The sequence below is a fragment of the Acromyrmex echinatior genome, chromosome 6 (genome assembly GCF_024713525.1).
Source record: "Acromyrmex echinatior isolate Ae372 chromosome 6, ASM2471352v2, whole genome shotgun sequence".
Classification (NCBI taxonomy): domain Eukaryota; kingdom Metazoa; phylum Arthropoda; class Insecta; order Hymenoptera; family Formicidae; genus Acromyrmex; species Acromyrmex echinatior.
In genome coordinates this window covers 11,995,102-12,010,825 of record NC_141857.1, presented here as the reverse complement: position 1 = coordinate 12,010,825, position 15,724 = coordinate 11,995,102, and the positions used below count along the sequence as shown (strand labels likewise).

Below are 15,724 nucleotides of genomic sequence, written 5' to 3'. Positions count from 1 at the left end.
TTACAGAGTGCCTTAATCACTTATTTATTTGCATAATGTCTCCAGTGCTTTGAAGTAAGCATACTTGATATCGAATTCCATATCGTACCAATAATTGATGGATATGCAAGCATGTGACTGTGTCACATGATGGAACCATAAGGATGGCAAGTACAATATATCTCCAGCTCTGAGTGTCACTTTCAAGTTATGTGTGTTACGATATTCTGGATATCTAAAGTAAATTTTTTAATATATTTTTTCTATTAATTTTGAAAATGTCATTTTGAAAATAAAAAACGCTACTATATATAGTGTCACTAAACTTTTCGTAGTCCGGATTTAAAGGATCTACACATATCCATGGCGTTGATGTTAAATTTGTGGTTTTTCCTGAATCAAGCGTTTCATTAATTGACTCAATAATCCATTTCCCTGGTTTGTATTCCTTGTAAACAGCAGATGGATAATTTTGATATGGAATCCATGGTAAATCCGTGGGAGGATGTAAAATAAAGTTTTTTTCACCAGACACAACACAATATATATTTTCATAAGGATCTTTATGCACTATAAATAATAAAAATATGTAATTTAATTCCAATGTTACTGATCTTCAGAATTAATTATATACACTATAAAATAAAATTATGTGTGAACTGAAATAGATTTTGTAAAATTCTTGAAATTATGAGAATGAAATTTACTTAATGACGATCATCTTATATCAATTAGAGATCCAAGCACTTTCGAGTATTTGTGTTACCAAGTAAAATAAAACTTTACTAGAAGTTACAGCTCTTTCGTCTCCCATCCAAAAGTTTACAGCATCAGGATGCTTTCCAAATGCTTCGCTGGCCCACAATATTTCAATTTCTGCGTCCGGCCACAACTTACAAAAACTGTGTATAAAATTCGAGTTTTGTTTCTGTATATAAAATACGCTGTTTTCTATTGTGTTTTCTAACGTGTCAAGAAACGTTGATATTGTAAGTAAACGTTCTTCGGGCATTACGAAAAATTCCTTGGTACCGTTATCTCCTTTAATTATTGCATCTGCATAGCCATTTGGCGTTACAGCGACTGAAATCTTTTCGTCATCAAGCACTTTGCGAAAATATGGTATAGACCATTTGTCTATAGCAGGCCAATGTTTTATTGCACCTCTTATTACTAATGGTACGTTTTTTGAGACATACTCTCGATAGAAGGCGAGTGGCGTAATTGAGTGATTTATTTCTGCAACTTCGTTTTGCAAGTACAATTCTATAATATAAGAAATTAGAATAAAATTACATAACTATAAAAAAAACTATAACAATAAAAAAAATCTTACTATTATTTACGATCATACAAAAAATGATAATTTTTTTATATATCAAACGAATTAGGGTCACATAAAATATTCAGAAGTTTCATTTATTTGTTTCCTACAATAGTTACTAAGACGAGTCATATAATTATAAATTATAACAAAAATATGTGTCTTGTTTTATTTATTTACGTATCAGTAAACGTAAATCATAATTTTTTATAATTGTAAAAAGTAAAGAATAAAGATTGCTCTTTTTTTTAAATTTACATAAATTATATATTTTGTATAAAGTGTGTGTTGGATGTTTTCTTTTTATAAAATTTAAGGTCGATATGAATTACAATTCATTAACAATTCGCAAACGCTAACTTTATAATAGAATGTAAGAATGAAATCACACAGTGCGGAAAAGAACTGCGGAATAGAGAATGCGTCATTGAAACAACCAATTAGCGCTATTCGGAATAACGCAGAATAACGCTGATTGATTGCTTCTATGACGCATTCTCTATACCACAGTCATTTTCCACATCGTGTGATTTCATCCTAAGGATGCCTACCCATACAGCGGAATAGTGTAACGTTGAACAAGAGCAAAATCAATCACAAGCGTTCCATACCAACTGCAATTGTATATACGTATCATTTGTACAAAAGATTTGATATCAACAACTGTGGCGCCAAATTAAATTCTACTATCAAAATAAAAAGTAAAACCCAAGTGATACTATCTTTATTATTTACTTAATCCAAATGGTACTATCTTTAATTTTTATACAATGAAACCTAAGTATACGCGTATATTTTATTGAAGGATCTTCTTATTCCAATCCGAATGGCTTAAATTCCTTTTAAATGAAATTATTATATCACAATTCATTCAAAGACATTTTTTTCTTCCAACTAAAGTAGTGGTTATTTAATTCTCCTTCAAAACATTATCACAAAATTGCGTTATCTTGCTCAATTGTTACCACTAAAAATTAAAAAATTAACTGTATAAAATGAAAAAAATTTAATTTAAATAGAAACATTTTTCATGTAAAAATATTTGGCGCTGTTAGATCTCGATATAATAACATAGTAGTAAAACATAAATATAATATTTAGAAAAATAACATAAATAAGAAGCATATTAATAAGAAAAATTAGAATCATTAAAAAATATGAATATTTAGAAAAATAAGAAAAATTAGAAGCATTCCCAATGAGAGTTAAAGTATCTAGCGTGTGTGATTGAGTTATAGAATCGTGTAAATTATGAACGTTGTGAATGCTATTAAGGCTCCTGACTAGTCGCAGCGGCCATGTTGAAATCGTGACATCAGAAGCAATGAATGGCATGTTAATTTATGTTGTGTGCCATTTTTAAATAAAGATAATTTGGATGAAACGAAATGACGAGATCACTTTAAAACACTTATAAAAATAGATGAAAACTGTCCTTTCCTCTCTTGACAGTCAGTAAATGGTCGTAAAAGATACGTAAAGTGAGCCTATATTCGGGCAGAAACACACAGAGCTGTTGAAATGAATAAAATATACGCTTTTACATATAAAATTCCAAGATAACTTTAGTTTTCATCCATAATTACGACTTCGATGAGTACGAGAAAAGTCACATTTTCACAATTAAGCAAATAATAATGAAATAGCACGCAATATAAATTTCGTCGTAAAAACGTCACTTTTCTACGCCTATAAGTTCGGCCATTTATCGTGGTTCGACGCTGTAACACAAACAAGCACGAGCCCATGACCCGAGATCAATCATTTATGACGTGACAAAATATACGGTTTTAGAACAGTCCAAGGTTCTAGTATGCCAGGAAGAGTCACTCGAAAGAACGCACCGCGAGGACCCCCGCAGTTGTTGAAAGGGCTCAAGCGCTGATTTCGGATGATCAGGGCAATTGTTGCGCCTTCTGATGGATGTAATGAAGCCATGGATGGAAATTGTGGCGTCCGAAAGGCCATATGTTTTTTAGCAGGACAGTGCATCGACTTATACGAGTCATTTGATTTAAAATTAGTTCTCAGATAACATCGATATGTTTTGATCCAAGGAATTTCTGGTCTCCCAACAGCCCAGATTTAAATCCCTTGGACTACTACGTATGGAGCGTAGTTGAAAAGTCACAAACAAGTCTCGACATCCCAATGTGATGTCACTAAGGACCGCTATTGAGGCATTCGTCGGCATGGACACCGCTATATTACAGCGTGCGTGCGTTCAGACCGAGAATAGAGGCCGTCATTCAATGAGGGATATATCGAATAATTGTGCTCTACAGGGATTCCTCAAGTGCCATGTAAAAGGATTTTTTGTAATATTTAATTTTTCATTAAAAACATTTTGTTTAAAGAAATTGTTCGATTTGTCCGGATTTTGGTACATACCCTGTAGTATATCCCTTCTTTATAAACTCGAGTAGCAAGAATAGTTCATTTAACAGATAGAAAGATTCTTTATATACAATATAAATAACAATAAATAAAGGGCAAAGTAAGAGTCAAACACAGTTTAAAATTATAACACAATGAAATAGAATATATTACAAATAAAGAAAAATAAAAATTAAAACAGTTTAAAATACAAATACAAAACATTACAAGTTTCGACTACCGGATTGAGCCCTCTTCAGACATTTACATTTCACAAAAATCGCTGTACAAAATTAGTTCTTGAAAATAACCGCATATTCCTTAAATTAATAGTTCGAGTGAGTCTTGATGTACAACTCGATATTATTCGCGTACTATTGAACAGTCAAAAGTGTCTCTTTCATGTCTCTTGGAAAAAGATCTAATCGGTGAAAAAGATAAAAAAAAATTCTTCTTAAAAACTACTGAACCAGATCAAAGTAATATCCCGGAATTCTAATAAATAAAAACTCACCAATGGGATAACGTTACAATCTTGGATGAAGAGCCTTGCTATAGGAAATGTTTAATTTTTGAGATGCTCAATATTAAAAAGCAGAAAAATAATCTAAATTTACCAACACTGAATGTCTCCATAAGGCATATACATCTATTGTAAATAAAGTATTGACTCTTCGATACTGACAGTCCGTCTCCTCTCTCACTTCGTGTTGATCCGTATCAGCGAGCGTACATTATAATCGACACACTATGCTTATATAACTGTGTTTCATTAAATACATGTTGATTGGATTTTGACACTTATATGGACGTACTTTTACTATTTGAATAATTTACACATGCTTTTGGTGAATTTTTATTTATTAGAATTCTGGGATGTTACTTTGATCTGGTTCAGTAGCTTTTAAGAAGAATTTTTTTTTATCTTTTTCACCGATTAGATCTTTTTCCAAGAGACATGAAACATTTTTGACTGTCCAATAGTACATGAATAATGTCGAGTTGTACATCAAGACTCACTCGAGCTATTAATTTAAAAAATATGCGGTTATTTTCAAGAACTAATTTTGTACAGCAATTTTTGTGAAATGTAAATGTCTGAAGAGGGCTCAATCCGGTAGCCGAAATGTTTTATATTTTATTAATATTATTGTAATATTTTATATTTGTATTTTAAACTGTTTTAATTTTTATTTTTCTTTATTTGTTATATATTCTATTTAATTATGTTACAATTTTAAATGTATTTGACTCTTACATTGCCTTTTATTTATTGTTATTAGAATAGTTCAGTAGAAGTAGAATTTTACCGGAAAAAGATTATAAACCAGCATTTCTTTTCTCGAAAGTCTCGAAAGGTCATCAGAAAAGAAATGCGTATGTTTGAGACTTGTGAAGAAAATATGCAAAAAAAATCGAATAATTGCAAAAAGCGTTTTTTGCTTATAAAACGAAAAATATTGTATAAAAAAAATTGATATAAAAAATGTAGATATTCGAAATAACTATAAAATAAGACGTGGAACATTAAAATTGATCTACTAGTTCAGTAGAAAAAAAAATAAAAAACATCAAAAAAAGCCTTTTTTCTCTGTTTTGAGATTTAAACAAAACTTTGAAATGTTTCTCGTAAAATGTAGCCCTCGTAATGACGAACAAATCTAGCTCTGAACAAATCTGAAATGTGTGAATTAATTTTTGCAAAAAGCCATTTGTTCACTAAAAACCAGTCTGCGGAAAACTTAATTTCTTCATCTTTGAGCAGTCGCAAAGCAATTTATAGAGATTTTGTTTCTTCAAGAATTGACTATCACGTACATTTAATAACAAAACAATTTTTTGCAGTAGAACTATTATAAAACGCCTTTAAAAAGTGAATATCTTTTTCTGTATAAAAAAATAGAAATAATTCCCATATGTTAATATGCATCATATCAAATAGCGTGTGAAGCATTCGAAATCTGACATTTTTGTACGAATTTAAAAAAAAAAAAAATTACCCTCCGATTATTAGAAGCCGAAATAATAATTTCTTTTCAAAAAATCATTGTGGTTTCTAGTTTTTAAGATTAAGAATCCCGTCTGACACCAATTTGTCAAGGAAGAATTGAATTTGTTGTTGAAAAACTCTTGAATTTTTTGCTGCCGAAAAAGTTTGTTTAAGAACAGTTTGTTTGGAAAATTGAAGAACGCGAGCGAGGCAGTGCGCCGGGCGGAGTGAGAGTGAGATTACACGAGGTGCGTTCGGAGAGATGCTATTAGCGCTATTTCTGTTATTCTATCCTTGTATTAATTGTTTAATAAACAACGAAGATAGAGTGACAGAAGTAACGCTAATAGCATTATTCTCCTCGAACGCACCAATGGAGTGCGGTACGCGGTACAGTAACTAATAGTAACTTTCTAGGCAACTAGGAAACCGCGTACCACGCATTACCTATGTCTTTCGCTGATATTACATGGAGGGCGGTTTGCGCGCGGGCTAGTAACAAACTTACATTACCATACATTGCTATTTTTTAATGGAATTAATTGGTTTAAATATAATTATTAAATAAATCTGTTAAAAAAATAAGAGTATCGATAGTGTGCACAAAAAACAAGTTCATATATTTAAAAAAATTCATACTAATGTGTGTTTGTCGCTGCTCGAGTGAAAAAAAGGCTTTTTTCGGTATTTTTTTTTCTACTGAACTAATAGATCGATTTTAATGTTCCACGTTTCATTTTGTAGTTATTTCAAATTTCTACATTTTTTATACCAATTTTTTTCATACACTCAATATTTTTCGTTTTATAAGCAAAAAACTTTTTGCAATTATTCGATTTTTTTTTGCATATTTTCTTCATAAGTCTTGAGTTTCAAATATACGTATTTCTTTTCTGATGGCCTTTTGAAATTTTTATGGAAAGAAATAATTTATAATTTTTTTCCAGTAAAATTCTACTTCTGAATATTTTTCTAAAATATTCTTGCTCGAGTTTATAAAGGAAGGGTATAACTATAATATAAATGCGCATGAAAAATCGTGAATTAAATATCTCGTAAATGTTGCGTTTTAATGCGATTTATTCTGAATTAATGTAATACACTATTACTACAATTTATTAAAATTTATATTATTTAACTTATGTTATTTAAAATGCCCTTCGGTCCTTATTGATGGGTCGTGCCGACCAAGATTGCTGAGAAAACATTTTCGGTCGCTTAAAACTTGTGACTAGTGTGAGAAGAAGCTCGCTGTCTCATTCACTCTCGGTGCGTCGCAGCGAGCATACGGACATGGGCTCGTGCTTAAGTGTGTGGCTACCGATTTCGCCAGACCGCCGTTTGATTCTGTGTTGCCACTGTCAACGCAAAGTTCTTGGCTGAGTAGACAGGAACCTTAAGTTTAAGAAAATAGTAAACTTTATTATTATTCAGTGTAAAGTTCAGATTAATTTTATTATTACTTTTAAATTGTAATTATTATACCTTTTATTTTATATATATATATATATTAGGTGTTGGAATTAATTCGTAGCGTTTTTTAATGAAAGAATGTTATTTATTTCACATGAGCATTAAAAAATACATTAATGAAAGTACTTCCCATCACTTGTAAAACGCTACGAATTAATTCCAACACCTAATATATATATATATATATATATATATATATATATATATATATATATATTAGGTGTACAACTTTGCTTCCGTCGGTTTTTTTCTGAAATTCGAGGCTTTATTGTAAAAAACTAGTTATACATTTATGATTCAAAGTATTGTTCATCGCTGGCCACTACTTTCTCCCATCTTTCGGGCAACATACGAATCACGCGTCGAAAAAACTGGTCATCTTTTGAGGCGATCCACGAATCGATCCAATTTTTTACTTCTTCATAAGACTGGAAGTGCTGGTCAGCCAGGCCGACATTGATTGAAACAAGTGATAGTTAGAGGGAGCAACGTCTGGAGAATACGGCAGGTGGAGTAGGACTTCCCATTTCAACGTTTCCAAGTATGTCTTGATCACTTTCACAACATGGGGTCGAGCATTGTCATGCTGCAAAATTACTTTATCATGTTTCTCATTGTATTGCGGCCCCGTTTGTCTTTCAATGCTCGACTCAAACGCATCAATTGCGTTCGATATTGATCGCCTGTGATTGTTTCAGTCGGTTTTAACAGCTTATAATACACTACGCCGAGCTGGTCCCACCAAATACAGAACATGATCTTGGAACCGTGAATATTCGGCCGTCGACGTGGAAGCATGGCCGGGAATTCCCCATGATTTTTTGTGCTTGGGGTTATCGTAATGAACCCATTTTTCGTCCCCAGTCGCGATGCAGAAATTCCTTCCGTCTTTGTCTTTTAAGCAGCTGTTCACAAGCAAACAAACGCCGTTCAACATCTCTCGGCTTCAACTCGTACGGCATCCAATTTCCTTGCTTCTGAATCATCCCCATGACTTTGGGCGTTTTGAAATGGCTTGTTGAGTCACTCCCAATGATCGTGCCATTCTTTTTGATTTTGACACGAGTCTTGATCAAGTAATGTCTCCAATTCTGCATCTTCGAAAACCTTCTCTCTTCCACCGCTATGCCGGTCTTCGACGTCAAAATCACCGTTCTTGAAAAGCGTTGAAACCATTCACAACACGTTCTTTCACTAATAGCGGTCTCGTCATAAGTATTTAAGAGCATTCGATGAGCGTCAGCCGCAGATTTCTTCATATTGAAGCAGAAAATTAAAACCTCCCGCAAATGATGAGAATTTGGCTCGTAAACTAATATTTTCAATCGAGAATAACTTTATGACACAAATCGACTAATGTTTTTATGGGGTTATGTTGACAGATGCCCAAGTTTCATTCGGATTGGAATAGAAAGATCCTTCACAATAAAATATACGCGTATATTTAGGTTTCATTGTATAAAAATTAAAGATAATACCATTTGGATTAAATAAATAATAAAGATAGTATCACTTGGGTTTTACTTTTTATTTTGATAGTAAAATTTAACTTGGCGCCAGTTTTGATATATCAAATCTTTTATAGAAATGATATATATCATTAAAGTTAATATTATTTATTTAATTTGGTATTCGATTTACACGACTTTGCGCCAATTGCTAATATCAAATCTTTTTTACAAATGATACATAAAATTTTAAGGAATTTAATTTCGCGCCAATTTTGTTGATATCAAATCTTTTATATGAATGATACATATTATTATTAAAGTTCAGTTAAATACCAAGAAATAATATCATTTGTGTTTTACTTTTTAATTTGACAGAATTTAACTTGATTAGTTAAGATTAGCATCTGAGTTTTAATTTTTCATTCGATACATTAATTTTTTTCGAAGAGTAATAATTTTAATTTGATTAGAATTAAAGATACCATTACTTAGATTGGAGTAAGAAGACCTTCAATAAATATTCTTGAAGACAAATTAAAACTACTATTAATTGGGTTGGATACTTAGGTTTTATTCGAGAAGCAAATATTAGCGCCTTTTTTAACCATTTTTAAAAAGGTAAGTTTATACTAATATGTAATGACGAACGTTTTTAATTAATTTCGTTTTCATTCGATTCTCCTTTTGTTAAATATTAAGTCATAAACAAATGGAAATCATCGAATAAATTCCTTTGTCATTATCATTTCCTAACTCAGGTCAGTATTCATAGTCAGATCTTACATTCAAGACCATCTTAAATACGATCTTAAGAAGTCACGCAGAAGGCTGCATTAGCGTCTTAAGACATTACTTAAGATGATCTTGAAATAAGACTCGACTATGAAGATCCGACCTCAGTTAACAAATAGTATAATTTCATTTCTGTACGATCTTCTTTCGTTAAATACTATATTAATTATAAACAAACAGAGGTAAATATTATATCTTTTTCATTATCATTTCCTAACTTAATTAACAAATACCAATGTATAATTTCATTTCCCTCCAATCTGCTTTTGTTAAATATTAAGTTATAACCCATACAGCACAGAAAGATTGCAGAATAATTTCACTGACACATTACAATATTGCATGGTGATTGCGAAACGTTGCTGAATAATTGCTGCAAGATTCCAACAACGTTAAGATGTCCGCTTTTTGTTATATTGCAACGAAACGTTCCAGCAATATTGCAATGTAATGTATTTGGATAAATTTCTTGCAAAGATTCTAAAATGAAAATTATTTTCTGTATATATATATCTCACTAACTTTAATTTTTTTACAAATCGCATTTCTAGTGATATGTGGTTTCTATAAAATAATTTTTTTATAATAAAACCATAAAATATTCTAATAAATGCAGTATTAATTTTGAAGGATGAATTTATTCGTAAGGATAAAGTATGCATGTATGTGCTCCAAACAAACTACAAATATTATTCACATTAACATAATAATATAATCCATGATTAACTTGGTAAGTTGGATTAAATTAATTGCAGTGATTCTTTTTAATTCGAAGCCACTCCGACTCAATTGAAATCGATTAAAAAATGATGAAAAAATTTATAAAATTTATCAATAAAATTCAGGCGCTGGTTTTTGCGTTCACATCAGATATAAATACATCATCAATCACATAATTAATATTTCGATAAATCATTTTCAGCAACTTAATTGCTTATCGTCTTATATATAAACATAGTTTTCCGCTAATGATGCATTCATTATATCCAAACTCGATATTATTACAATTTTTTTATTTCATATTCAAAATAAATATAAAACTTAGTTAATGAAATGATGTCAAATAATAGATCAGTAAATTTTTTATTTAAATATAAAATGAATTATATTAATTGTTATATTATAATATAAAAACGACTGTTAAACTAAAAGACTGTACTACATAAATATTATAAAAATATTATAAAAATATTATAAAAATATTATATTGTAAAAACTTATAATATTTTTACTTAATATTTTTTTTTATATTACTATTATTGTAACAATTAAAGAATAACAGTTGTTTGAGATCGGTAATTCGAAAAGAAAAGCAAGAATTCTTTCAGTCAACCTACAGTAATTATCATTGAACGCATGCATAAATTCAGCTCGTGATTTCATCTCGAGCATGATCTTAATCCTCGTTAGAATCATCGAATTCGTCGTTCTTTGTTCTTTTTAAAAACAATTCGTTACACGCAAACAAGTTGTCGTTACCGGCAACGGACAATCGAAAGTTCTAGAACGATTCAATTCGCGCACGCGAGCGCCGCGCTCCGACGAATACGTCACGCGCTGTCACCAATCCCACGCACGGATTTTCTGTCGCGCATGACTGTTACGTTGAACGTCGCTAGAAAAGAATCCAAAGCGCCAATCAATTTTGTACACCTAATGCCACGTAATAATTACGATTGTGGCAAATTTTTATTGGATTTTTCCCAAAAAAGAAAGCTCAGGCCGAAAGCAATAAATGCTTCGATCTCGCCGTCCTCCTTCTTACTTCGAAAAAAGTTCTTACTTCTAAAAGTTCTTAGAGTTCTTAGAGTCATAGTCTTGCTACTATATCACTTCGTAAAATCGCCGTGCTAATCGTTTAGTGAAATCGCGATAAAACGAATCTTTCGAGAAGTGCCGAGAAAATCGCCGAGATTTTCCATTACCGCGATTCCAAAATATCATTTGGAAAAGGTGACTGCATTTAATATTCTGTTAATTTAATATTTAATTAATTATATTTTTTGACTTTGTAACTGAGCATATTAAAGAAAATTCTTTTGTTAAATTACAAAGAAACGAAGTTCTCTTTACTGTCGCTTATCATATCAACCTTGTGCCGTTTTCTCACTCGAATCTTTCGCGCGGTGCGCTCTCGCACAACAGTTTTTACAATGTTTGTGGAATATTACAAGCATATTACTGACATTTTGCAGGCACATTGTTAATTTATATTTCTGTAATATCTCTGCAACATTGCAACAATATTGCTTCAATCTTCTGTGCTGTATGGGAAACAAATGGAGATCGAAATCGAATAAATCGCTTCTTCATTATCATTTCCTAGCTTAGTTAACAAATATCAGTTGTGTATAATTTCATTTCCATTCGATCTCTTTTCGTTAAATATAAACAATTAGAAAATAAATCACTTTTTTATTAACATTTTCGAGCTTAGTTAATAAATATCAACATATAATTTCGTTTTTATTTGATCTCCTTTTGTTAAATATTGAGTTATGAACAAATGGAGATCGTTATAATATCTAATAAATTGTTTTGCCATTATTATTTCCTAATTTAACAAATATCAGTGTATAATTTCATTTTCGTTCGATCTCTTTTTGTTAAATATTAATTATAAATAAATTGAGGTAAATCACTTTTTCATTATCATTTCTTAGCTTAGTTAACAATTACCAGCGTGTATTTTTGTTTTCATCCGATCTCCTTTTGTTAAATATTAAGTTATAAACAAATGGAGATCCAGAGATCGAATAAATTGCTTTGTTATTATAATTTTCTAATTTAACAAATACCATGTATAATTTCGTTTTTATCTGATCTCCTTTTGTTAAATATTATAAACAAACTCAGCAAACGAGAATGGATTGAAATGAATTGAAATGGATTCAAATTTTCAGAAATATTGATTCACGAATGTGAATGCTTTTCAATCCTGAATGCATTTTTATTTATTTATAGGAATTGCATGGAGCATATCTCTATGCTTTTCAATCTAAAAATAATATTAGTTTTTTCTATGCACAACACACACATTGTAAATAGTGTTCAATTCAAAATTTTGAATAGGAAATGCAGTTTTTCAATCCAATTGCATCCAATTGAATCCAATTGAATTCAATCGAATCCAATTAAATCCAAAAAAGTATTCGCTATTTAAAATACGCATTCGAATAGAAAAAAATTTCAATCCATTTGAATCCATTCTCGTTTGCTGGGAACAGAGATAAATTTCTTTTTAATTATCATTTCCTAATTTAGTTAACAAATACTAATGTATAATTTTATTTTTGTTCGATTTTCTTTTGTTAAATATTAATTACAAACAAATATAACAAAGATAAATCGTTTATTCATTATCATTTCCTAGCTTAGTTAACAATTATCAATGTATAATTTCGTTTCCATCCGATTTCCTTTATGTATTAAATTATAAATAAATAGAATCCAATAACGAACAAATTGCTTTTTATTATCATTTTCCAGCATAGTTCTCGAAAAATTCTCGATTATTCCCAATTTTCGCAATCAAAACATTAATTTTGAAAGTGCTGAATATTCTCCATCGATAGCTTGATACGCGAAGAATGGAGACTGCCTGGCAGTCTCCACTAGATATAAAGAGTGACGCCAATTAGCCGAAAGTCCATTTGATGTCCTACATCTAGGGTATCTATATGACGCAATTCCTTATCTTAACCTCTTCTTTCTTTAACGTTGTCTTCTTTTAACTAACAGTGCCTAGTTTCCACCGAGGGTTTCCACCGAATCAGAATGTAAGAACCAACTACAGTCGAGTATTCTCCTGTTACAGTCGAACGACAGGGGAATGCTCGACTGTAGTCGGTGAAAACTAGGTCAGTAAAACATCTAATGATGTAACCAATCAGCCTCTGGCATACCAGATATACAATGAGTGTACAGTTTTACCGATATTCTTATTCTAAAGCTTATTGTCATTAGATATCGCGTGTCGCGCGCGACTAACGCTGGTGTGCCGGAGCCATTAAGCACATGGATTGGTGTCACTCTCTTTACAACAAAGTCCCTAATGAGTTCGACTGACAACACATTCGACTTGGAATGTCGACATGATGGACATTGGAATGCCCCATGACATTTTCTCGCCATATTCACAATTTTCTTTCAGAGGTCATTGGGGTCCGAGGGACATGACCGCCATCTACCGAACAACCAGCCAATTCTCGTGTCCTCCGTCTAGACATCTCTCGGTCATCTGAGCTATTCATTATTTCTGTTCTGTATCTGAATCCCAGTTCCTTTTATCGAATTATTTCGAGCACACTTCGAGCATTCTCGCCACTGGCTCTAATTCCTTTCTGACTCCAGAACATTTTTCTAAAATTCTGATGTTCTTCTCCTGAGGGGTAGCAGGCACACTAATCCCACTTCTGAGCTGTAAACGATTGACGACAACAGAGAAAAATATCAGGGCGCTTCTCGTCTCGAACCCAGACTTGGTCTCTGCTCCGAATTGATAGATTTTTGTTCTGTCACTGAGCCACACAGCTCTGACGCTGGTAGTTTCTCTGTTATCTATTCATTTTTCACTCCAACACTGCCATCGGTAGTCCATTCTATATGTCGATGAATCGCACTGTTATCCCTTTCACCACTAACTAGAGTCCTATATATGAGAAAAGCGTCACAATTTCTAATTGATGATACCCCTACCTAAAGCAGTCATATTGTGCCTGCAGTGAAGAGCTATTATATTTTTCCTTGTTACAACTGTCTACAATTGAACTGATACATACATACACATACCTAAAATAGATATAAGATATGCCGTTTATCTTTTTATGTGACATTTGTAATTGCATTACTTAAGCCTAACTAGTCGCGGCTGCCATGTTGGAATCGTGATGTCAGAAACGAGGAATGACATGTTATGTCATTTTATGTTGCATGCCATTTTTAAATAAAGATAATTTGGATGAGATCACCTTAAAACATTTGTAAAAATCGATGAAAACTGTCCTTTCCTCCCTTGACAATCAGTAAAAGGTACGTAAAGTGAATCTATATTCGGACACACGGTTCGACAGCTGTTGAAACGAGTAAAATATACGCTTTTAGATATAAAATTCCAAGATAACATTAGTTTTTTTGGATAATTATGACTTTGATAAGTTCGAGACAAGTCACATTTTTACAATTAAGCAAATAATAACGAAATGGTACGCAATATAAATTTCGTCGTCAAAACGTCACTTTTCCATGCCTATAAGTCGGCCATTTATCGTAGTGCGGCGCTGTACACACAAACACGAGTCCATGTTCATGGGCTTGCTTGCGGCGCATCGAGAATGAAGCCGAGAGACAGCGAGCTGTTTCTCACACTAGTCGCTTGTTTCGACCGAAAATGCTTTCTCGATAATCTCAGTCGCTCGGCGGCCTTAGGCATCAATAAGGGGCGGGGAGGGGGGGATCTCAAATAACATAAGTTTTAATAAATTGTAGTAATAGTGTATCTCTCCTATTAATCCAAAATAATATAAATCATGTTAAAACGCAATAGTTTACGAGATATTTAATTGTTTACAATTTTTCATGCGCATTATACAGTATACCCCTTCTTCATAAACTGTAGCAAGAATAGTTCAATAGAATTTTATCAGAAAAAGATTATAAACCATTTCTTTTCACGTAAGTCTCCAAAGGTCATCAGAAAAGAAATGCGTATGTTTGAGAACTTATGAAGAAAATATGCAAAAAAAATCGAATAAAAATTGCAAAAAGCGTTTTTTGCTTATAAAACGAAAAATATTGATTGTATGAAAAAAAATTGGTAAAAAATGTAGGAATTTGAAATAACTACAAAATGAGACGTCGAATATTAAAATCGATCTATTAGTTCAGTAGAAAAAAAATAAAAAACATCGAAAAAGGCCTTTTTTCACTCGTTCTCTGTTCATTGAGATTTAAACGCAAAGCTTTGAAATTCTCATAAAATGTAGTCCTCGTAATGATGATCAAATCTAATCCTAAACAAGCCTGAAATGTTCATTAGTTTTTGCAAAAAGCCATTTGTTCACTAAAAATCTGTCTGCGGAAAATTTAATTTCTTCATCTTTGAGCAGTCACACAGCAATTTAGGAGTGACTTTTTTTCTTCGAGAATTGTACTATCGCGTGCATTTAATAACAAAACGATTTTTTGCAGTTAAACTATTATAAAACGATTTTAAAAAGTAGATATCTATTTCCGTATAAAAAAATGGAAATAATTCCGTTAATATGCATTATAGCCGTGTGAAGTATTCTACATCTGACATTTTTCTATGAATTAAAAAAAAAAGATTACCCTCCGATT

General features: G+C 31.7%; 1 protein-coding gene across 5 annotated transcripts in view; it reads right to left on the bottom strand.

The window, feature by feature from the left end:
• The window catches only part of LOC105148545 (Jumonji domain containing 7), a 38,043-nt gene that overhangs the window by 987 nt on the left and 21,332 nt on the right, over positions 1-15,724 (bottom strand). For 3 of the 5 annotated variants that reach the window (XM_011060334.2, XM_087407483.1, XM_087407482.1), the window contains 3 exons: positions 766-1,245; positions 306-549; positions 21-214 (listed from right to left, as the gene is read on the bottom strand). In XM_011060334.2, the coding sequence (XP_011058636.1) occupies positions 25-214; positions 306-549; positions 766-1,245 (914 nt within the window). In that variant the 3' untranslated portion in view covers positions 21-24. Of the gene's footprint in view, positions 1-20; positions 215-305; positions 550-765; positions 1,246-1,854; positions 3,823-15,724 lie in introns of those variants that run through there. The other 2 variants (XM_087407484.1, XM_011060335.2) reach the window with 2 other exon arrangements.